This window comes from Eutrema salsugineum, unplaced genomic scaffold (assembly GCF_000478725.1).
Source record: "Eutrema salsugineum unplaced genomic scaffold, Eutsalg1_0 scaffold_3, whole genome shotgun sequence".
Classification (NCBI taxonomy): domain Eukaryota; kingdom Viridiplantae; phylum Streptophyta; class Magnoliopsida; order Brassicales; family Brassicaceae; genus Eutrema; species Eutrema salsugineum.
The window spans coordinates 1,873,273-1,898,249 of record NW_006256756.1 but is presented as its reverse complement, the minus strand read 5'-3'; the positions used below and the strand labels follow the sequence as shown (position 1 = coordinate 1,898,249).

At 37.1% G+C, this 24,977-nt stretch overlaps 2 protein-coding genes and 1 pseudogene across 3 annotated transcripts in view; 2 read left to right on the top strand and 1 right to left on the bottom strand.

Moving 5' to 3' along the window:
- The window catches only part of LOC18015195 (cell division cycle protein 123 homolog), a 1,424-nt gene extending 1,023 nt beyond the window's left edge, over positions 1-401 (top strand). Inside the window, 2 exon segments of the mRNA XM_006396536.2 lie at positions 1-49; positions 51-401. The exon segment at positions 1-49 is cut by the window's left edge and continues 3 nt beyond it. Of these exon segments, the coding sequence (XP_006396599.2) occupies positions 1-49; positions 51-206 (205 nt within the window). The 3' untranslated portion in view covers positions 207-401.
- Positions 402-478: 77 nt separating this feature from the next.
- LOC18015193 (adrenodoxin-like protein 1, mitochondrial) lies at positions 479-3,023 on the top strand. Of its 2 annotated transcripts, none has more exons than XM_024154264.1 (8): positions 479-751; positions 861-955; positions 1,195-1,262; positions 1,804-1,916; positions 2,061-2,167; positions 2,310-2,359; positions 2,454-2,536; positions 2,645-3,023. In XM_024154264.1, exons 2-8 carry the CDS (start codon positions 898-900, stop codon positions 2,757-2,759), a joined length of 594 nt encoding a protein of 197 aa, XP_024010032.1. In that variant the 5' UTR covers positions 479-751; positions 861-897; the 3' UTR covers positions 2,760-3,023. The 2 variants fall into 2 exon arrangements, with proteins under 2 accessions (XP_024010032.1, XP_006396597.2); XM_006396534.2 differs by having other exon boundaries at positions 479-763.
- Positions 3,024-23,279: 20,256 nt separating this feature from the next.
- The window catches only part of LOC18015082, a 7,806-nt pseudogene continuing 6,108 nt past the window's right edge, over positions 23,280-24,977 (bottom strand).

The window sequence follows — 24,977 nt, the reverse complement described above, 5'->3', positions numbered from 1 at the left end:
GGAAGAACTGGAGATGGTTCATGGAGAATGTGATGAATTGAATTGGAGGGATTGTTGAGAGCCGTCGCAGCGTGTTTCCTGGTTTGAAAACAGCAGTTCCTTATGATTATCTGGACATGAGTTCTGGTAGTGGTTGGGATCAGGTTATTAAGAAAGCGGAAGAGCAGTTTCAGAGAGAGAATCAGAGTTCAGATGAAGTTGCTTGAGCTTTTTTATCATCGTCCTCCTTAAAAGTGTTGTCCCGAAGTTCCTGATGGTGTTTGTGTCTTCTTAGTATAAGATTTATCTCCCTTTTTTTAGACTGTTTTGTCTTTGTATTTGTCTTTTGTTGTGCAAAGAATCGTATTGAGAGACAAATTGTTCTGAATGGTTTCTTCGCATTATCAAATTTGTGGTAGGGATGGACCCGGTTCGGTTTAAGACATTGTCAAAATATATATCAAAATTAGAAAAAAAAGAACATGAAGGTAAGAGAAAATTTGAAGACAGATGATGAAGCAGAAAACATTTGAGATTCTGAGGTTGTCTTTGTTCTTTATATATATAACACAGAGCCCTCTCTTTTAACCTTCTTCTTCATCTTTGAGCTCTAAGACTAACCTCTTCCCTTATTCGGGATCTTCGGAAAGTCAAAAACTTTTTCAACCCTCGATTATTCTCCACGATAAATTGCGTTTGATTCTATCAACTTTTCATTTTGCGGGCCAAGTTCTGATCTTTTTTTTCTAGCATCGTTAATTCCAGTCTCGAGGTAGTTCGATTGGTGCGTTTGGTACAATTTTGAGCTTTGTTAAATTCTGGGTTTGCTTCGTTTTTGGGCGCTCAAATTAGGTTAAATTTCAATTCTTTCGAGGTTTCAGCTATTTTCAAAGTAGGAAGCTTTGGCGGCAGTGAACGATGCTCGGTCATAGGATCTCAAGATTCGGGTCTTCCATTGCTAAACAGCTCGCAAGAGGTATTATCTGCTATAAACTCTATGCTCTTTAAGCGTTTGCTATATTGGTTTCGATCAAGTTTTTAATCTCACATCGATTTCACACGGCGTATTAGAGTCCTTCAGGGTTTAGCGAGAGTTATTCGTGTATTTTCTTCTTGGGGTGATTACAGTATAGCTCAAACTTTGTCTGCTTGGTATAACTCTACACAAATGCTGTTTTAACACTTTGTTGTTCTTCACATTTCTTGTTTTGGCAGAGGGATATTTATCAACATATGTGACAAGGAATCTACAACGGTCTTATGGCCACTACTTGCGATCTTCGGTTAGTCTGAGCTTATTTTCGTTATTTTTTCTATATATTCGTTTACTTTCGATACTTCCATTTTCTATTTGATTTGCGACATAGTTGTGTTATTTGTTTGGTATAGAATAGGGTTCATTGTTAGAGATCACTCTATTATCTGGCTAGGTAGAAGCTTGTTAATAATGAGTCTTCAAGTACAAGAGTGTCATGAAATGATTATTGCAGAACGAGATCCAGCTTTTTTTGCGCTTGTTTGATGTTAGATTGATCAGCTAGTAACGATTATAGTGCGTCCAGTTATATACAACTTGTATTAATACTATGCTGAATGAGAGTTGATACAGGAATCAATAGAAAGAGTCCTATGTTTGGTTTTTAACTCAAAGGCCTACGCAAAGGCTTAAGATTTCATAGCTGAGAATCTGGGTGGTTTATATATGGTTATAACCTGGATGAAATTTCTACAAACCTGTTTTTTTTGTTTTTTTTTTTCATTCATAGGACACTGTTTTCATTTCCACATTGATGTTGAATCTCTCTTGTTTCTTCTTTTCAATAGTCAGTGGTTCAGAGGCAAGCTAGGACTTATCAGGAAGCCTTGTTCTTGAAGAACCATAAGTTTTGTACTTCTTCCACAACTTCCTCTGAGAAGGGTGATGAAGAAACTAAAAAGTAAGCTTAGAAGTTGTCGGTTAATTATCTTCAGCAAATTCTCGATTCTTGCATACGGAAATGTGGACACAGAAAATGTATTCCTTCACCATCCGAGCATCATTTTAGACTGGTAGTTTTTGAAATGTTGTCATTTTTTTTCAGGATAACAGTTATCTTTGTTGATAAAGATGGAGAGGAAATTCCTGTTAAAGTCCCTATTGGAATGTCCGTGCTCGAAGCTGCTCATGAAAACGATATAGACCTCGAAGGCACAGACTTCTCTTCCATTTTTCTTCTCCTTTCTTTCCAATGCTTCTTCTCATAACTAAGAATTAGTTCTTATGTTTCTAATATTGGTCCGTGTATTAAAACTAAGAAGAATTCACTAATTGGTTTTTACTAAATCTCCAGGTGCTTGTGAGGCTTCTCTAGCGTGTTCAACGTGTCACGTGATCGTGATGGTAAACATATTTCCTCTCTTATCAATAGACCATCCTCTGCTTTCACTGAAACCAGGATTTTGCTGATAGAAGTAACTCAAAATTGTATTTACAGGACACAGAATACTATAACAAACTTGAAGAACCAACAGATGAAGAGAATGATATGCTTGATCTTGCTTTTGGGCTCACTGAAACGTAAACTCTCTCCCTCTTACTCTTAAATCGTAACAAAAAAAGAAAAGTAAGTTTCATCTATTTGCTTTATGAGAAAGTATCACATGTTCCTGGAAAAATGTATTTCAGGTCAAGACTGGGATGCCAAGTCATTGCAAGACCAGAGCTAGATGGTGTGCGCTTGGCTATTCCTTCGGCCACAAGGAATTTCGCAGTTGATGGATTTGTTCCAAAACCTCATTAGTTTTCGCAAAGATTCTCGGATCATTTCACTACCCTACAATGGAACCAGAGGCACTAAGGATCAAAGAGATGGTTAACGTTTCCATTAGAGTTTTGATGATTGTTTACTGAGAGAAAACTGTTTGATTACATATCTTAGTTTTGATCTTGGCATTTCTTGTTGAGTCTGAGATTTAAACAGAATAAGCATTAAGCAATTTTTTTGAAGATTCTCACTGCAGAATAAGAATAAAACTCGCTATCTTTAGTGATGCAGAATAAACTGAATAAACCTATAACAAAGGAAGTTCAAACATATCACATAGACTTGAACACTCTTCTTGAATTTTAGATATTGTAGAAAAACAAAAGCTTTGCAAAAGCGCTCACATGACATAAGGACACAAAAGTCTGTTGAACCTACGAGCATGCCGCGAATCCGATGCAATAACAAAAAGCAGTTCATCGTCATCATAGTAGCCATAATAGTCTTCGTAGTCAGAATAGTCTTCGTAGTCCCATCATAGTAGCCATAATAGTCTTCGTAGTCAGAATATTCTCCTCCTTCCATCGCCGGAGGCAAAGAGGAAGAGGAAGAGGAAGAAACCATTTTCTTCGATAGTCGAATTTTGTCAAGCAAGCCCATTATTAAATAAGGGGGTGAAGTCGTTTCAACTTTCAACACCTTCGTCTACATTCACTAAATTTAGTTTCGACTTTCAAAACGACGGCAAGGAAGAGGAAGAGGCTATTTTCTGGTTAAATTTGTGTCATGACTAGAAAATAACGGAGTGAAGTAGATTTCAACTTTCAAGGATTTCTTTTCAACTTCCAAGACATTCGTATCCAAATCCACCACTATGTCCTTCATGACATTTCATAATCAAAACTTAGGGGTGGACAAAAAAACTATAATAGAAAAACCAAACCGAACCGAACTGAAATAAATAATTTGATTTGGTTATAGTATAATCTAAGGCTATCTCCATTGCTGATCCCCAATGTGGGTATCATAGCAACTGATTTATTATTATTTTTTTTTTGGAACAGTGAAGAACTTGAATCAAAAACTAACCTCCATCCCTGAATTCGTAATCGAGGTTTATACGATTAAAATAGTATTTTTTTTTCGATTTAATTTTTTTTTTCGATTTGGTTATGAAAATATTTTTAAAACAAACTTACATTGTAAAACAAGTTATATTACATAAGTTTAGAATTTAAATTACAAATTATTCAAATTATGTTTTAAAAACATATAATATACAAGAAGTAGACGTTTAATCATAAGGCGTTTTTGTTCCAAATTTAAGTCATATGTGTTCAATCAAATCAGCCTTCAATCGGTCATGAATTTTTTTGTCACGAACTTCGTTTCAAACGGTGATCATATTGCTAATATTTGTGGACATATAAGTTGAATATGTCATATCGACTTCTGACGTTCTGCTTCCTTCTCTCTGTTGAAATTCTGATACATTGTATTGGGTGTCGAATGATCGTTCGTTTTCAACTATCATATTGTGTAATATGATACATAGCATGATCTTTCCTATTTTCTCTTTATCCCAAATAAGAGCTGGATTTTTAACAATGGCAAACCTGGCTTGTAAGACTCCGAAAGCCCGTTCGACATCTTTTCGTACACCTTCTTGGCATCTCGCAAATGTTTTGTCCTTTTCAGATTGTGGAAGTGGAATTGATTTGATAAATGTTGCCCAATTTGGATAAATTCCGTCGGTTAGGTAATATGCCAGCTTGTACTAGTGTCCGTTGACATAGTATCTGACTTTAGTAGCTCGGCCTTGTAATATGTCATCAAAAACAGGCGAACGATCAAGAACATTGATATCATTTAAAGTACCTGGAGGTCCAAAAAAAGCATGCCAAAACCACAGATCGTGTGATGCTACAGCTTCTAACACAATTGTTGGTTTCCCTGAGCCCCGTGTATATTGCCCTTTCCAAGCTGTTGGACAATTTTTCCATTCCCAGTGCATGCAATCAATACTTCCTACCATACCGGGAAACCCCCGGTCCTCTCCAACGTCTAGCAGCTTCTTCAGATCTTCTGGTGTGGGTCTTCTAAGGTATTCATCCCCGAACAGAGATATTATTCCTTCGGTGAATTTTTCTAAGCAGTTGATTGCCGTACTTTCACCAAGACGAAGGTATTCATCAACTGCGTCAGCCGCACTTCCATACGCCAAAATACGGATTGCTGCCGTACATTTTTGTAATCCAAATAGGGTAAGCCTTCCAACAGCATCTCTCCTTTGCTGAAAATATGGCACTTCATTTGATAGTCATTCCACAATGTGCATGAACAATGGCTTGTTCATTCTAAACCGACGCCAAAATATATGGGAAGGATATGTAGCGTTCTCAGCGAAGTAGTCGTTCCATAATTGGGTGTGCCCTTGTTCTCGTTGTCTTTCTATATATGCCCTGTTCTTCTTCATTGGTTTAGAACCGGCTTGTCGCTCAAGTAAAGCGTTGAAAGCGCTGTCAAATTTTTGATCAAACATGTCATCAAAATTTTCATCAAAACTCTCATCAAAACCATCATTGACACCGTCATAAGGATTATATAGACCATCATTGCCCCCATCATAAGGATTATAATGAGGATTATTAGAAGAAGAAGCCATAAAACTATGTAAGAGAGAGTTTGGGTTTAGAAAGAAACGATTGAGGGAAGTTTGGGTAGAGGTTTTTATAACAAATGTCGAGTGATAATAATGTTACGACCAAATGCAGTTTCTATATATCAATGTACATGTGGATACAAAACAATTACATAAAGTTGTGGATACAAAAGATCACTAAAAATACATGGCTGTCGAGCCCTTGTACTATATGGTTTACAAGATTTTGTGGACAGAAAACAACTCTCCATAATATATGGCTTAGAGATCACTAGCACCAACTCATAGAGGACCCATATTCCAGCAACTTGCGCCTGACTTGTCACCACAACCTGTACGCCAATAGAAAACAAAATACACATAGGACCCATTTTTCTTAGTAACATATATAGGAGACAGCCATCAAGACATAAACATAACCGATTCACATTAACTACACCAAACAGCCATTAAGACATAGAACATACTAGTTCACAAATATAAAACATAAAACACTTAGACTAAGACATAGTACAGAAATATAAAACATAAAACACTAAGACTAAGACAAGAATTCTTTAATGAGTGATTCCCTTAAAGTTTTTTCACCCTCTGATAGTCTATCTCCTCTTGCGAGTAAGTGCTCAAGCATTCTCTGCCTGGAGAACATCTTTTTGTGTGCTATATCCTGTTGTTTTATTTCCCACATGTTGGTGAAGTCTATCATTTCCTCTTCAACTCCCCGAACAGCCTTTTTACCCTTGGCTTTCTTGGCAGACTTCACACCAGGGGGTCGTACCTCTGCTGTCTCCTCTCCGTGACAACCAGGTTGAGCGGAATCTGGCTTAGATGAGTTAGCATCTCCTTTTTTCCGTTTTTTTGATCAGCATCTTTTGCAGCCGAGGATGAGCTCCACTTTTTGTCATGCCTCCGTTCCCTCCAGGCATGCTCAAGGCCATACTTAAACCCGTGATCATTGAGGAAGATCTGATGAGCATTCTTCATCACGTCGTTTTCGTTTTGGCCACTGCTTTGCTCTTTCAATGCTGCTTCATAGCTCCCTACAAACTTACATGTTTGATCATTGATTCGGCCCCAACGCTGCTTACAGTGACTTTGTGTTCTGTTTTGATAGTCAGCTAAGAGTGGACTCGAGTTGAATAAGTTTGTTATGCGGCTCCAGAAGGCTCCTGCTCTTTGGTCATTACCAACGACAGGATCCTTGCTGGTGTTTAACCAAGAAGAGATCAGAACAATGTCTTCAGTAGGATGCCACTTCCTCCTTGAAGTCCGATCCTCACTCTGCTGGGTGCTAAACGTTGGAACTTCTGAGGATGCAAGATCTACAGTCGGTGCGAATGACAAAGATATTTTTTCTTGGCTGTTTAGGAGGTTTAAAAAACTGTGGGAGTTACCATATGGGTTCGGTGAATCCATAGGAGGGTAAGAGAAGAAAGCTTGTTGGAAAGTATGAACGGCTTAGACAAGGGTGTGGGACAGAAAAGGGGTATGAACGGCTAAGATAAGGGTTTCATAGTGTAAGAGACAAGGGTTTAGGTTAGAGTTTTTATTTATATAAGGATTACTCATTCTTGATTTTTAGGTTAGAGTTTTTGTTTTCGTGTGTTAAGTGTTATTTTTGTTTTGTTACTTTTGCAATGAATGAAGACAGACACATTAACTCGTGAATTAAACAGATGTGAGCTTTGACACGATTGGCTTTAACTTTCGACCTAACAACTATTTACCCTAACCTAAACCAGCAATATTGACAAGAAAGACCATTACTAACCACCTAACTTGTTTAAAAGCAATAACTACAAACTGACCTTGTTTAAACGCATGACCGCATTCTCGTTAGACTCCAACTATTACGTTCCTTATCCCATTTACTTTCATCAAAGAAACCTCGCACAACAAACCAAGTCATCAGTAACCGAATACCACCAGAACAAAATATTAAACGAAGAAAAGACAAGTGTAATTACCTTTGTGTGCTAGGCTGCCGCGTACGCCATACCTGTCAGGGTCATACACCAAAATACGAAAGCAAAACGGAAGATATATACAAAGCAATAACATAACAAAGGAAATAGATAGATGACATAAGTTTAGTGTCTTAACGAAGTCAATAAGGGCTTAAACAAGTAGCCAACAACATACATACATAGCCAACAACAGCCAACAGCAGTCAACAGGCGCTTAAACATGTAGCCAGTCAAAGCAGTTAAGACAACATGAATGAGATTGCCGCTATGACACAAAAAAAAACAAAGTAGCAGATAGTTATCACCTTGGTTAGCCATCTCCTGCTTCAGGGTTGACAGTTCACCCTGCAGGACCCTTAGTTCCTCACGTATTTCACCTTGGCTAGCCATCTCTTGCTTCAGGGTTGATACTTCACCGTGCATCACCCTTAGCTCCTCACGTGTTTCTGCATGGTTAGCCATCTCGCTCAAGTAAAGGGTGGAAACTTCGCCCTCAAGCTCTATTAGCTCCTCCCTTAGTCCTCCAATGCTCTGTACCGGAAGTGTTTGCAGCCCAAACATGTCCTCCTTTTGCTCTCGGATCCTCATGCCCAATTTACCAATCTCCTCTTCCACAGCCTCTTCCCACCACTTAAAGATATGCTCCGGTGTCTTCCACTGCACAAATGACTTAAGCTAAAATAAACCATTTATATAACTTCCAAAAAAATTGACTAGCAAATGTAACCGATTAACTTACGTCATCTATCCAGTCAGGACACACATAGAATTTGCGTCCATTACTGTCCGTCTCTGCATCTTTGGACACACATTTAACCTTCAGCTGTTTTCCGCAAAAACACTTCTCTGGTATGCCGTAGTTGGCATCACCGTAGGCCCACCGCAGGTCTTCAAGGGGTTCATCATCAGAGGAAGGCTCGCTGTAGCTTATAGGCATGATCTGCAATGAACAACAACGACCAAACTTAACGATGATGCACAAAAAAGTTCTAAACAATGATCCAGAGTCTAAACGCAATTCATCAAACGCATACGAGGAATACATGTACATATTCATCAAACGCAAGCTTGAAACGCCTCAAATCAAACGCCTCAAAATTCATCAAACACATACATCAAACGCATTCATTCAAATGCATACATCAAACACATACATGTAGATATTCATCAAATGCAGTCATCAAACGCATTCATAAAAAGCATTCATTCAAACGCCTCAAATCAAACGCCTCAAAATCAAATGATTGAAAAACCCACAACTTATCCTTTTTACGAAACCCTAATCTTCTTTGTATCAACACGCTAACAACTAGATAATCAATAGACTTCATCAAACGCATCAGTAATTATACCTAAAACCTCTAAAATCAATCGATTAAAAAACCCCCAAATTTGTTCATTTACGAAACCCTAATCTGATTTATATCATCGAATTCGATTTGTTACAAGCCGTTAATGAACACAATTCAATCAACCACAGACTCAGATGCTTTGAGAAAACCCCTTAAATCCCAAAACCCAAAGAACCCTAAATTTTTCCACATACCTGAAACCCTAATTCTATCGAAATCAACGAAAACAAACATGAAACACCAAGCAAAGATAGAATCGCGTACCTGGGTAACCAACCGGCGATGTTGCTCGGGATTCTCGGCTCCGGTAATGGAGATTTGCTTTGAGGATTTACAGTCGCCGATTTCGTCGCAAAAGTTTTGAGAAGAGAAAACACGAGAAGAAAACACGAGAAAATTTTTCTCCTCAAAATGACCCCAAAATTTTTATTTCTCATTAAACCCAAGCACTAATGAAAAAACGCCACGTCCTCGATAATATTCTGATGATACGGGATCATCAGTATCACTGCAGTGATACCGTATGAATGGAAATGGGCCAATTTTAATAAATTTTAATACAAAAAAACGCACGGGCCCACTTATAAACCCCTTATGAGCCCGCGATGGAGATGCCCTAAAAACCCATTTGATTTTTATTTTTGTTGAGATTTTAGTTTCAGTTTGGTTTGGTTTAAAACCATAAAACCGAATGAGTTTATTGATTTTTTTTTTAAAAAAAAATAATATTAAATAACTTATATATTCTTTTGTTTAATTGTGATTTTTCTAGGACAAATTGGGTTTATGTTAATATGTTCTTAGGACTTTTAAAGTTATAATTTAAGATATAAAAAAATCTATAAAATAAGAAAAATCTTAGTTCCTAAAGCAAAATAAACAAACGTGGCTGTAGATGGTTTCTAAAAATTATATCTTCTTCTTCACAATTCATCTTCTAGATCTAGCCCTCTAGGTATTTAATTTATTCCTTTCTTTTTTGGTTTTCTAATTATTGTTTAAGCTTGTGTTTGATTACATATGTATATTTGGATTTTTAGCTTTTGAATTTTTTTTTCAGTTATTAGCTTAATATATAATTATTATTCTTTTTTATTGTATAAAGTATTAACTTTATCATTATGAAATAACCTAAAAACCGTAATTAACCAAACCGAATTGAAAAATGGTTTTTATATAGTGTCATTTTTATAAAATTGATACACCAAAAATCGTAAAAAACTAAACCATACCAAACCAAAATATATATGGTTTGTATATGGTTTGAATTTAAAAAAAAAAACAAAAAATACAAAAAACTAAAAAAGCCGAACCGAAACCAAACCATAAACTGAGATGCCAACCCCTATTAATAATTCATATTAGCCAACATTATTTGAGCCAACTTATAATTAGCCTACTAATATTAAGGTTTGACATGGCCTGTTAACTTTATAAATCAATATGTCTAACTTGAAGAACCATTTGCTGCACTGAGACGGATACGGGGACAAGAAATGGGGACGGAAACAGGGACGGTAAACGGCAAAATAAAATTTTATGAATACGAATACGGCATGGTTACAGCAAAAATAATATAAGAGAAATAATACCTTAAATAATAAATAAAAATAAAGTAACATATAAATCTTAAAATAAAAAACATCTCTGTGTAAAATCTTAACATAAAAAAACATTTATGTCTAACTTAATAGTCAAGCAATGAATTTTCGAAATCTGGCTCATTAAGCGAAAGATCAGAAAACTCCAAAAACCCTATATCTTCCGTAGAATCAAATTCATCTCCACCAACATCCCACATCTTGGTCTTTTCATCTTTGTATTCATCATCATTATTCCTTGATAGAAGACGTAGATTGTTGTGGATGAAAACCAAATCTTGAGCACGACTTGGATCCAACCTGTTTCTTCTTTGTGAATGAATGAATAGATTTGTAAGTGCTCCAATTACGCTCAGCACAAGAAGATGAAGTAGGTTGTCCAAGCAACTTAAAAGCCAAAGTCTGGAGGAGAGGAGCTTGGGCACCAAAGTTAGCCCACCAATGCTTGGGTTCCATAGTAAACATTGCTGAAATGCATGTTAAATCCCCAAAAGAACCACTTTTCATCGAGAATAATGTATACTCATTCAAAACTTTGAGATGATCATCAGTATTGGGAAACAATCTTTTAAAGCACTCCATCCTCTCATGTGAGATTTCAGCATCTTTCTGTGGACCAAGTCTTGTAGAATCCTTATTTAGCCATGCTTCACTATAAAATCTGCCATATACAAAAATATGTAATATAATTATGTCAAGTGATAAAAACATATGGTTTAAGATCTCATACCTTGGGTTTAAAGAGTGAGCTAGACAATGTAAGAGAGTGTTATTCTTTGTCCAACGAGCCACTAATATATCATACACCACATCATAGAAGACACTAAATTCAGACAATTGACGTTTTTCTTTCTTGTAGATCTCAAGCTTCACCTTCTCAATCATGGAATCCCACATCTCATATACCAAGTGAAGGCATGGCTTGTCAGTGTCACACAATCTAATCATCTCATATATAGGCGCTGTGAAATCAATAATAGAAGACACATTTTCCCACCAATCATCATTCAGAATCTTCTCCCTAACCAACATTGCTTTTCCTACGTCATCATCTCTATAAGTAGTCCACTCATCACTTATGACCATAGCTTTAAGGGCGTATCTTATAAGTTTCATCCTCTTAAGCATCACAACAATGGAAGCAAATCGAGTATCAGCAACTAAAAGCAACTTAAGAGGAGAGAACTTACTGAAGATTGCTAGTCTCATGTTATGGTTCATGATGAAATGTTTGATTGCAAGAGCATCCCCATGAACTATTGTTATCCAGTTGCAGTCATCATATGTTTCCAGATTTGTTTCCACATTCTTTGCTGCACAAATGTTCTTTAAAGCAAGATTGAGAGTATGAACAACACAAGGTGTCCAATAGATATGAGAATACATACTCTCAATAATATCTCCAGCTGCCTTACAATTTGCTGCATTATCTGTAATGATCTGCACAACGTTTTGTTTCCACACTTTATTTATAACTTCTTCCATCAAACCTGAAATGAATACTCTATCTTTCACCTCACCAAAATAATTCACAGCCTTGATAAACACAGGACCATTCCCAGAAGTAGCCATGGAATTAATCAGAGGTTTTTTTAGAGGATCACTCCAACCATCTGACACAATTGTCACCCCTCCTTCTTTCCATGTTGACTTAAGAGGATCTAATAATTTCTCAACATGGTTCCTCTCTTTCTCTAACAATGTTGTTTGCAGCTTATTATAACCAGGGGGCACATAACCATCAATTTTGTTGGCAGCAGCAAACTGAAAAGCCCTATGATAGTGTGGATTCCTTGCAAGGTTAGACGCTAACCCTCCAGTAAAAAACATTCTTCCAATTTCCTGATCCAATTTGTATCTCTGGCTTCAATACCAAATGCTTTAACATTTGGTGAATCAGCAGCCTTTCTTTTCTTCAAAGCAGAGCCAACTTCACAAGGCAAAGACACTTCTCTTGGTCCAGACTCATTTTTCTTCTTCTCAAATTCTTCTTCTAACCTTTGCATTGCAAGTTTTTCAGTCCTTGGCACTTTCTTACAAACAACAATGCCAGCATACTTTATTCCAAGCAAATGAGCTCTAACTCTAGAATATGAACCCTGTCGGATCTCACTACAAAAGCTGCATTTAAATTTCCTGGTTCCTCCCTTTTCTCCTTGTTTCTCAAGCTTAGAAACATAACTCCATAATGGAGCATCATCACTTTGGTTGGTATCAGTAGATCCAATGTTGTTACTATCAACGTTATCATTATGTCCTTGAGAATGATCCATTTAATTAAACTGCATAAAATAAAATAAAAAACTCAACGAACAAGCAAAGAAGCAACGAACAAAAACAAATAAAGCACAACAACAAATAAAATAACAAAACTATTGACCTATCGGTGTTGATGCAACACAAACAAGTAACACATATATTTACGTTATTGTTTATGGAATTGAATAATACGAACAACAGAACAAGTAATATTAACTTTCTTTTGAATTTTGATCATCTAATCAATTAACAATTGTTACTAATATATATATATATATATATGCTATTTTTTATCTATCACTACAAGAAAACAATCGTTGGAAAAGGTCTATTACGACGGTTTAAAAATCGTCGCAAACTTACACCGATTGTACGACGATGTTACGTCAAATTAAAAAACCGTCGTAAAACGGTCGTACAAAAAAATCGTCGTAGTACAATTTACGACGAATTACGACGAATGTACATCGATAACGAGAGATTTGATATTAATTGCAAAATTGTCGTAAATTAGATGTAAAATTACGACGAATATACGACGATTGGTTTTCGATGTAAACGTTACGACGACTTTACGTCGACAAAGAAGTTAGGTGAAGAACGTTTTAAAACATGTTTACCTAACTAATGTAGGTGAAAGATTTTATCGCATAATCGACGTAAAATCGTCGTAAAATTATTGTTGAATGTAAAATCATCGTAAAAAGTCGTCGTAAAGCTCGAAATTTTCCTATAAATAGATCTTCATTCCTTCTTTCAATCACAACACATCATCATTCAAACATAAGAGCATCATCATCCTGGAGACCCATTGTACTTCTCTTAAATTTTAGTATAGTTTTGTAAATCCTGATATATTGGGTTGTCCATTGCTGGAAACCCGAATTAGTAGTTATTTACTTTGAAAAAAAGAAGTAATAATATTAAAAGGTTACTCCATTCACGTGGCTAGACATGACACAAGAGACAATCTCCTTTATTGTCTAATCAATAAAAAGAGATAGTACTTTGAGTTTATTTCAAGATGTCTATATACGAGCTAAGAAACTGGATGTATATGCGTAAAGATTCAGATGGGGCGTTGACAGAAGAGTTCAAGAACGGGTTAGAAATATTTATGTATCAAGCTACAAATATGGAGAGAACGAAAAATAGTGGGAAGATGTTTTGTCCTTGTTTGAAATGCAAGATACGAGGTATACACTAACCAAAACCGTGTTGACGCATTTATTAAATAGAGGGTTTATGCCGTAATATTTTTTTTGGTATCTACATGGAGAAGGATATGACAGTAATACTCATGGGAATTCTGGTAGTAGTAGTAATTATCAAAGTCATGATTTTGATGAATCGAATTATGGTCATCAGCCTAATCAGTATCAATCTGATCAAAGTGTAGATCATGATAGGATGCATGAGATGGTGACTGATGCATTTCATGAAACGCATACTGGTAATGCTGTTGAGGAACCTAATGTAGATGCCAAACGATTTTATGATTTGTTAGACAATGCTAATCAACCAATCTACGAAGGATGTAGAGAAGGGCTGTCTAAATTATCGTTGGCAGCTAGGATGATGTCAATTAAAACAGATCATATGGCTGAGGTTTGCATGGATGATTGGGCTGATTTTCTGAAAGAGTATCTACCGGAGGATAACTTGGCAGCGGCAACATACTATGAAATACAGAAGTTGATTTTTAGTCTTGGTCTACCTTCTGAGATGATAGATGTATGTGTTGACAATTGTATGATTTTTTGGAAAGATGATGATCAGCTGGAGGAATGTCGATTTTGCCAAAAACCAAGATACAGGCCGCAAACTGGTGGGCGTAAAAGGATACCGTACCAACGTATGTGGTATCTCCCTATAACTGATAGGTTAAAACGGCTTTATCAATCTGAAAGGACAGCTGCATCAATGAGATGGCATGCGGAACATACACAAGTAGATGGAGAAGTTGTTCATCCATCAGATGCAAAGGCATGGAAACACTTCAATATGGTATACTCAGATTTTGCTAAGTTCAAACAGAATGTCTATCTTGGTCTGTGCACTAATGGTTTTAGTCCATTTGGTATGTCTGGTAGACAATATTCATTATGGCCAGTAATCCTAACTCCTTATAACCTTCCTCCAGATTTGTGCATGCAAAGGGAATTTATTTTCCTAAGTATTTTGGTTCTAGGTCCCAATCATCTGAAGCGAGTTCTCGATGTATTTCTGCAGCCACTCATACATGAGTTGAATCAGTTATGGTATACCGGTGTTCGCACATATGACTGTTCTACAGGAAAAAAATTTACTATGCGGGCTGTGCTTATGTGGACAATAAGCGATTTCCCCGCTTATGGTATGCTATCAGGATAGACTACACATGGGAGGCTATCTTGTCCTTATTGTCTTCATCAAACTGATGCGTTTCAACTAAAACATGGTAGAAAAATTTGTTGGTTTGATTGTCACCGGAGGTTGTTACCGGATAACCATCCATATCGGAGGAACAAGAGGTTATTTATGAAGAAAAAAGTGTACATGTCCCTCCACCCGTAAATTTAACAGGAGCTGATATACATGCGCAAATCGATCATTGGAGGGCAGAGGAAACAGTAACGCGTGGGGGAAACTGGCACCTCCTGCAAATATGCCTGAAGGTTATGGAGTTCATCATAATTGACACAAGAAAAGTATCTTTTGGCAACTACCTTATTGGAAAGATCATCTGCTCAGACACAATCTTGATGTCATGCACATTGAAAAAAACTTTTTTGATAACATCATGCATACAGTTATGAACGTAGCGGGAAGAACAAAAGACAATGGTAAGTCAAGATTGGACTTGCCTGATTTATGCAACAAAAGTGAGTTGCATATACCGAGAAACGGGAAAGCACCAGTTCCTGTATTTCGGTTGAGTGCAGATCTAAAGTCAGCATTGTTCAGATGGGTTTCTTCAGACGTTAAATTTCCTGATGGGTATGTTTCTAATCTTTCTAAATCTGTTGAGAAGGGGGTAAAGTTTGCCGGGATGAAAAGCTATGACTACCATGTGTTTATGCAACGATTATTTCCATTTGCATTTGCTGAACTCTTGCCCAAAAATGTCCATGAAGCTGTTGGAGGCATTGGTGCTTTTTTTCCGCATCTTAGTACACGAACATTATCAGTTGATGTAATATCACAACTGGCATTGAATATTCCAATCTTGTTGTGCAATTTGGAAAAGATCTTCCCACCATCATTTTTTGATGTTATGGAACATCTTCATGTTCATCTCCCACACGAAGCAGAGCTCGGTGGACCCGTTCAGTACAGGTGGATGTATCCGTTCGAGCGTTTCATGAAGCATCTTAAGGGTAAAGCCAAAAACCTAGCTAAAGTGGAAGGCTCAATTGTGGCGGGAAGCTTGACGCAAGAGACTTCACACTTCACTTCGTACTATTTTGCACTGAAAATACGACTCACACAAAAGAGCTACTCGTCGATATGATGATGGATGAGTTGGCCAAACATATGCCGTTGAGGGTGTACCTGCTATATTCTCGCCGATCGGACGTCTTAGTGGAAAACTAAGAGAAGTTTGGTGGTTGAATGAAAAAGTTTATCACAGTGCACATACGTATATCCTGCTAAATTGTGAAGAGTTGTCATCGTACGAAATGTACTTTTTTAATTAATAATATATTTATATATATATATATAGTCAGTATTAATACACTATTTGTTGTTTTCTCAGCACATTCGTTGATGAGGTTAAAGAATGCATATATGAGGTTTCTGAAACTGAAATCAATGATCGTAAAGATCAACACTATGCCCAGTGGTTAAAAGCTCAAGTACGTATAAAATTTTAATTAAAAGACTACTTTGATATATATCCAAATCAATAAATTAAAGCAAATTTTTTTCTTATTAGGTGGACCCGAATGATCCGAATGAATTTCCAACATGGTTCCATGAGTTACTACTAGGTCCGATGACAAAAATAACTACAGCCTCCATGTATTTCACTCAGAGCTATGTTTTTCACACATACCGTCACGGTGCAAAGCGGGCGACAACTAACTATGGAGTTTGTGTGAGGGGTGAAATAGATTTTTATGGAGTTCTGCAAGAAATAATTGAAGTAGAGTATCCTGGATTGTTAAGGCTGAAAACTGTTCTTTTCAAATGTGATTGGTTTGATCCAACTGTTGGAAGAGGGGTACGTCTAAACAAGTTTGGAGTTGTTGACGTGAACAAGTGACGACGGTACAACAGGTTTGAGCCATTTATATCAGCTTCTCAAGCAGAACAGGTAACGTTTCTGCCATACCCTAGAGTTCGATCAACAGGAATCTCATGGTTAGCTGTAGTTAAAGTGGCTCTGAGGGGCAAGATTATAGGGGTTGAGGATGTTCCACTTCAACAGGATACTTGTGTAGATCTGTCTGAACCAGATGTTGATGAGGAGATTTTCTTAATAGACCCTCGGAACAGGCAAGTTGAAGATCTTCCCGATGATACTAAAGGAGAAGGTGATGATGAGTTTGCTAAAACCGATGATGATGATTTGGCGGAAGACGACGGTAATGGTGATGAAGTAATAGAGGAAGATGAATCTGATTTAGTTTCATGCATCGTATTTAGTGAATGTTTGTTATTATGTAATTTGCAACTTTGTTTGTTTGAATTTTCTAAATGGAATAAAATTCGATTTTACGACCGTTTTACGACGAATTTATAAAAACCCTAAACCCTAAGTCTAGGTTTTAAGCCCTGAATGAATAGAGTTGAAGCATTACGACGTCTTTACGACGATCAGTCGTAAAATCGTCGTAATATTACGACGTTTTTACGACGCGTTCACTGTTTAGTCGTAAAATCGTCGTAATATGGAAATCCAAGCTTTTGAATCTTTTATATCTGATTGGTTGTAAGGTATTTCACAAATGTTTTTTATTGGTTATCTTATTTTATATGAAATGCTATCAATCTGATCAAAATCAAAAATTTGAAAAAAAAACATACATATTTACAAGTTCATGCATGTTTTTGTAAATGTTAAGTAAAAGGTTATATATTAGATTACGGAATTTCAATATTTACTATCTCATGTACTAAATCCGTCATACAGGCAAAGTTATAAACCTTTTGTTATATGTTAGGATACAATAACCTTTGTGTTGTTCTTTCTGCAATAAGCCTTTTGAAAGATTTAGAATTTGATAACTTTTTACATAAACATCGTAAAACCGTCGTAATATTATCGTAACGTTACGACGGTTTTACGACGAATGTTCCTTAAACCGTCGTTAAACCGTTGTAATACTGATGAGGATCATACGGCTCCAGATCCGAGGTACGAGGTAATAAATGTTGTAACGTTACGACGGTTTAGGGTTTAGTCGTCGTAAAACCGTCGTAACAGTCAAACGCTCACATCATGACACGTGTCATGTCATGCAGTAGACCGACTGTTATACAACCAAATCGTCGTAACGTTACGACGATTTTACGACGATCACAAAATCTATATAAGGAAAGCGAGTTTTCCTCCTTCGTCGCTCATTCCTCTCTTCCCCCTCTCTCTCTATAAATCTCTCTCTCTCTCTAGAAAATCTACATCTCCCTCTCTCCCTACTCTCCCAGCCAATTTAATTGTAAGTATTTTTTAAAAAAAATAAATTTCATTATAGTTTTATTTAAATAATAGATAGACCAGGAATTTAGATAGGTTTAGGTTCGGAATTTAGATAGGCCCGGAATTTATAAATATATGATATAATTAGTAACAAATGTTATTAATTTTGTAGATTACTTAGATATGGCTCCTCGGGCAAAGAGGTTCCACTACCGACAGATGGTAGATCCAGACGGTACGGCTCCGTCCACCTCAGCGACAGGGTCAGTCATCCCAGAGTCCTCGGGAACACAACGGACGGTTTCCCAACCGGTCGTTGTACCACAGCCGGCACCGCCTCCACCACCACCAGCCGAACCAGCTGCAGCCCCCGCACCAGCCGAACCAGCAGCCCCGATACAGCCTGAACCGTATGCCCAATTTACGGTACATGATCTTCTACGCCAACCGGGTCGTGAGAATATGAACAAATTCGATCCGGATCGAGCCCCGGAAACATTTTGGTACGAGTTTTTTTTTCAAATATTTTTTAAACAAATAATATTTATAATTAATTGAAATTAATTTAATTTTTATTTACATTTGACTAGGTTTACGACCGACAATGCGGTCGGTCGTAACGTTGCAGACATCATCAAAGGGTTTTTCGTACAACCCCATACCAGCTGGAAGAAGCTGGATCAGGCAACGTTTGACACTTGTTCCAAGTGTTTTGCGGTAAGTATTTTAAAATTTTGATTTATATTATTATTTTTAATTTTTTATAATAATTACTAACTTTTTGTTTGTTTTCCTAGTAAAACTGGCATTGAGAAACATCCGCACACGGACGTGTGGAGACAGCCTTCAAAAAGAAGGTCAAATTCCGCCTCAACAACACCGTTTCCGACTGGAAGCGGAAGTGGGAGGTCGATTGTTGAGGTCGACGGCGACAAGGCCAAGCTGGCGCCGATGGCCGATACCGTGTGGCGGGGTCTGGTCCAGTACTGGTTGAATCCGCACAACCAGATTACTGCCGCCAAGTGTTCTGGATCCAGGTATTTAATTTTAATTTGTGTTTATATTAATTATATAATTAAATTATGTGTTTTTCTCCTTAATACATTCTAATGAATATACTTTTCAGGAACGCTACACTTCCGGCCAGATTCCTTTTGCCGGGAAATGACTTATGATGGTAATTAGAAGTTTAAGTTTTTAATTTGTTGTTTTTAAATAATTAAATCTTATTTATCTTATTAATATTTTCATTTTGAATTTGTAGGTCGTAGAAAACGGGGGACAACTTCCTCCGATGACGAAGGTCTTCGCCAAGACCCATAAGAAGCGGAACGGCAAATTCACGGATCCTTGGGCGGAGGAGATCTACAACACCGCCTGTGCGGCGATCGAGGAGCGGCAGACGCAACTCACTCAGCAGGCGCGTCCAACGTCTCCCGGAGGTAGCTCGGTCCAATCGACCCCGACGCTGACGGTGGCGGAGATGGACCAGATTTTTGAAGAAGTAAATTCTTTTAATAAATTTAATTTTATTTTAACTTTATATTATTTTTTAACTTATATTATTTAAATATTTTCAAGTTGCCCCTAAGAAAAAGAGGCGGGTTTTAGGGATGGGATCCATCCATGATACCCCGACCGTTACGGCAACTAGTCATGTTCGGGCACCGGATCCGCTTATCCGCAAGGAGATCGATCAGATGCGGACCCAATACGAGACGATAATCGACCAGCTGTACGGTCTCTTCGAGATCATGGGGCCGACAACCCGGTGCTTATAGCGCAGTTGGACAGGCTGCGGGCTGATGGAGTTGTCGGATCGTCTGCAGGGTCATCTTCTAGGAAGCAACCACCGGTGCAGACGGACGAGGAGATGTTCCGGTCTCTCGGATTGATCCTCCTAGAGCCGGAGATCAGACGTCGGAAAGCCTCTAACCGAAGACCCGGGGACCAAGCAGCGAAAACCTCTACCCGAAGACCCGGCAAAGAACATGTGGAAGACGATGGGGAGCAGGCCGGTGACCGGACCGATCTAGATTTAGATTTAGATCTAGATCTTTAGGGTTTTTGTAATTAATAAAATAATTTTAATTTGAAATTTAATTAAATTTTAAATTGTAACTTAATTCTTTTTTAATTTAAATTTTAATTCGAATTCAATTTTTTTCAATTATATAAAACGTCGTATAATCGTCGTAATATAATTATTATTATTTTATTAAACCGTCGTATATTCGTCGTAACAAGTACGACGAAATTACGACAAAATTGTACGACGACTAATACGATGCATATATGTCCGTGTTTTACGACGGTTTTACGACGGAATGAAAAAATACTTTACGAGTAAATTACGACGAAAATTGCGTTGTATATTTTACGACGATCCTACGTCGATTTATAACGACGACTTTACGACGGTTTCAGTCGAAGACCAAATCGAGGCAATCCGATGTAAAGTCGTCGTAAACTGTACGACGCGTTTACGACGATATTTTTCGGTCCATGTTACGACGAAAATAAACTGTCGTAGATTTTACGACGATTTTACAACGATTTTTTTATTACGACGATGAGTTTACGACGATTTTGTAATAGCGACGATTTTGGCCGTTGTAAAACGGTGTTTTTCTTGTAGTGTATGAAATTAAGAAAAAATAAAGAAAAGACAACATAACTCATAACTATAATAGCGAGAGACATACTTAGGTGAAAGGTGAAGAGATGTAAGACACCTAAGAGGTGCTTGGACTTGCTAGTTTTCGTGAATAATAGGTAAAAAGGAGGCAAAGTTATTTGGTGGTAGTTAAGGTAAGATGAGTCTCTTAAGTAGATCTACTGAAACCCTAAACGTGTGTTTTATTTTTTCCTTTTTTTCTTTAGTTTGTTTTGTAAAAAAGGAAAAATAACAAGAAACATTTCTGAAACGTCTCCATAACGTCCCCGTTTTCTGCTTGCCGTCCCCACCTTACTTGAAACGTATCCGGGACGTTTCGACGCCGTGTCCGTAAAGTACCCGGTACGTTTCCGGTACGGGAGACGGCTGCAAATAGACGTTCCCGTGCTTCATTATCAAATGAAGAGAATGATGTTTGCTTGATCTTGCTTTGTCACGGAACCTCATTAGTTTCCGCATAGATTCTTCAACCTAAGGCATTCAGATGATTCATGTTTCCACAAGTGTTTTGTTGATTGATTTACTGAAGATAAAACAGTCTTATTACATATCTTTAGTTTTCATCTTTCGCATTTCTTCTTGTCTCTGATGAGTTTTAAACATAAAAAGCTTTTAAGCAATCTTTTGGAAGATTCTCACTGCAGCTGCTTTCTTTACAGTTGCAGAATAAACACAAAACGCTGAAACTTTTCTTGAGTTTAGATATATGTAGAAAGACAACAGAAACAAAAAAAAAAGCTTGGCAGAAGCATTAGACGTTATTACTAAGATCACATAACACACGGACACAAAAGAGTTCATGAACTCAAAATGATATCACCAGCGAATCCGATGCATCTAGAAAAGCATAAAATAATCATCCTGGTCCTAGTCAGAAAGGTCACTGAGTTTATCATAGTAATACTTATAATTTGACACTGAATTGAAAACCGAGAAGCCATCATCATCAGGTGAATCTGGACAAATTTACTACAGATCCGGGGTTTTTTTTTTTTTTTTTTTTGGGACTCTTAGGATTCTTGTTTCAGAGGCAAACTAGGACTTATCAGGAAGGCATCTTCTTGAAGAACAATAAGTTTTGCACTTCTTCCACAACTTACTCTGAGAAGGGTGATGAAGAAACTGAAAAGAAAGCTTAGAAGTTATAGGTTAATTATCTTCAGCAAATTCTCGATTCTTGCATACGGAAATGTGTACACAGAAAATGTATGCCTTCACGATTCGAGCAATATTTTGTTAGCCCGATAGTTTTTGATTTTTGTTTAAGGATAACCGTTATCTTTGTTGATAAAGACGGGAAGGAAATTCCTATTAAAGTCCCTATTGGAATGTCCGTACCTCGAAGACACAGACTTCTCTTCCATTTTTCTTCTCCTTTCTTTCCAATGCTTCTCTTCTCATAACTAAGAATTGGTTCTTTATGTTTCTAATATTGATCCCTTTATGAAAACTGAGAAGAAGTCACTAATTGCTTTTTACGTAATCTGCAGGTGCTTGTGAGGCTTCTCTAGCGTATTCAACGTGTCACGTGATTGTGATGGTAAACATATCTCTTCTGTTATTTATTGATCATCATCTGCTTTCACTGAAACCGGGATTATGCTAATAAAAGTAACTCAAAATTGTATTTACAGGACACAGAATACTATAACAAACTTGAAGAACCAACAGATGAAGTTATGCTTGATCTTGCTTTTGGGCTCACTGAAACGTAAACTCTCTCTCTCTTACTCTTAAATCATAACAAAAAAGAAAAGTAAGTTTCATATGTTTGCTTTATGAAAAAGTATCAAATGTTCCTGGGAAAATGTTTTTCAGGTCAAGACTGGGATGCCAAGTCATTGCAAGACCAGAGCTACATGGTGTGCGCTTGGCCATTCCTTCGGCCACAAGGAATTTCGCAGTTGATGGATTTGTTCCAAAACCTCATTAGTTTTCGCAAAGATTCTCTGCTCGTTTAACTGCCATACAATGGAAGCTGAGGAACTAAGGATCACAGAGATGATTCACGTTTCCATTAGAGTTTTGATGATTGTTTAGTGAGAGAAAACTGTTTCATTACATATCTTAGTTTTGATCTTGGCATTTCTTGTTGAGTCTGAGATTTAAACAGAATAAGCATTAAGCAATTTTTTTGAAGATTCTCACTGCAGAATAAGAATAAGACTCGCTATCTTTAGTGATGCAGAATAAACTGAATAAACTTATAACAAAGGAAGTTCAAACATATCACCTGAATAAACTTATAACAAAGGAAGTTCAAACATATCACATAGACTTGAACACTCTTCTTGAATTTTAGATATTGTAGAAAAACAAAAGCTTTGCAAAAGCGCTCACATGACATAAGGACACAAAAGTCTGTTGAACCTACGAGCATGCCACGAATCCGATGCAATAACAAAAAGCAGTTCATCTAAAAATATCATAGGGGTCGTAGTCATCATAGTGGTACGAATGAATATGATAGGGGTCGTAGTCATCATGGTAGCCATAATAGTCTTCGTAGTCAGAATAGTCCTCGTAGTCAGAATAGTCCTCGTAGTCAGAATAGTCGTCGTAGTCCCATGAATACATCGTCGCATCATATGGGTAATCATGAGTGGAGTCATGAGGTCGTCTCACAACTTTGGTCCTCTCGGAAAGCCGCCTCTCGAGGTCCCCATCAAGATCAACTTTGAAACATTGGCGTAAATCAAGGTGTTCCAGGTTAGGACAATTGTCAAGAATGGCGTTTAAGCCGGTGTTTGATAATCTGTTCCCAAAAAGCTGGAGGTGGTGTAGTCCGGGCATTGTTTCAGCGATTGCTATAGCATCACCATCACACAACTGAGTGTACTGGTAGGCCTTGCGGTTTAGCTTCAATGTCTTCAGATTTGGACAAGACTTGCCTACAACTTTCAGAGACTCTCCTGACACTGAGCAATAAGAGAGCTCGAGGTCTTCAAGCAATGGAAGCTTCACAACTGCTTCAGCGAGTCCTTCGTCCGTTATTGGATAGCACATCGCAAATTTAAGGCGTCTAAGATTACTTGAACTGCAAAATAGTTGCGTGTATATAAAAATTAAAAACTGAAGCAAAGTTAAGAAGTAATCGTTTTTGCAAAATAAGAACGATAAGATGCAAAAACAAAAAGGGAGGATTACTACACTAACCTTAGAAAGTGTCTATATTACTTGTTCGACGCACTTTTATTTTTTTTACAAAACTAATCTAGCATACCCAAAACATCCTTTTCGCATTTGTCGAAAAAAACCTAATTACGAAAATGCCATTACTTTTTTAATGCCACGTAGGCAGATTATTGCGCTCAAAATTTAATAAGTCTACCAAGCTATGACGGTAGATTTATGAAATTTTGGTCAACGCAAAAATTTTATCGGTAGAGTTATTAGGTCGATGGTAGATTTATTCGAGAGTTAGTAGAGTTTTTAAATGTTGGTAGACTTATCTTGGTAGAGTTTTGACGATGAGAGGTAGATTTATTATGTTTCGGTAGATTTGTTGTTATGAATGACAGACTTGTCAAAAGTTTTGGTAGACTTGTTAAAAAAAGTGTTGACTTTCTCGCATAGTTGACTTTTTCGGTAGATTTATTGACAATTAAGTAGATTTATTTTCTGAGTTGGTAGACTTATGTCTTTTAGCGGTAGATTCATGTGAAAAAAGTTGTCAATACGTGCGGTAGATATATCTATTTTATGGTAGAGTTATATATAGTTGGTAGAGTTTTCGCTTTTGTAGTAGATATGTTTGGCTTGTGGTAGATTTAATTCAGTTAAAATTCATTCCGGTGAGTGGTAGATTATATGTTACATGAGGTAGACTTAAAAAATGTTGATAGATTTATTTATTTTGTGGGAGATATGTTTGTTTTGTGGTAGATTTAAATTTAAAATAAATTTCCTTCCGGTTTGTGGTAGATTAATAATTACATGAAGTAGACTTACAAAATGTTGGTAGTCTACCATCATCATCGAAAGTCTACTATATTTCTGGTTTTTACGGTAGACTTTCGATGATGATGGTAGACTTTTAATATTTATAGTAGACTTTTGTTTATTTTGATTTGTGTTGTTTAGTACTTTTCTTATTGACACAGACAATGA

Excerpts from the sequence above, each read along its gene's own strand:
- LOC18015193 (XM_024154264.1), top strand. The coding sequence starts at position 898 with ATGCTCGGTCATAGGATCTCAAGATTCGGGTCTTCCATTGCTAAACAG. Across the intron at positions 2,168-2,309 it reads AAACGATATAGACCTCGAAG|GTGCTTGTGAGGCTTCTCTA; the intron begins GCACAGACTTCT and ends CTAAATCTCCAG. Across the intron at positions 2,537-2,644 it reads GCTTTTGGGCTCACTGAAAC|GTCAAGACTGGGATGCCAAG; the intron begins GTAAACTCTCTC and ends AATGTATTTCAG.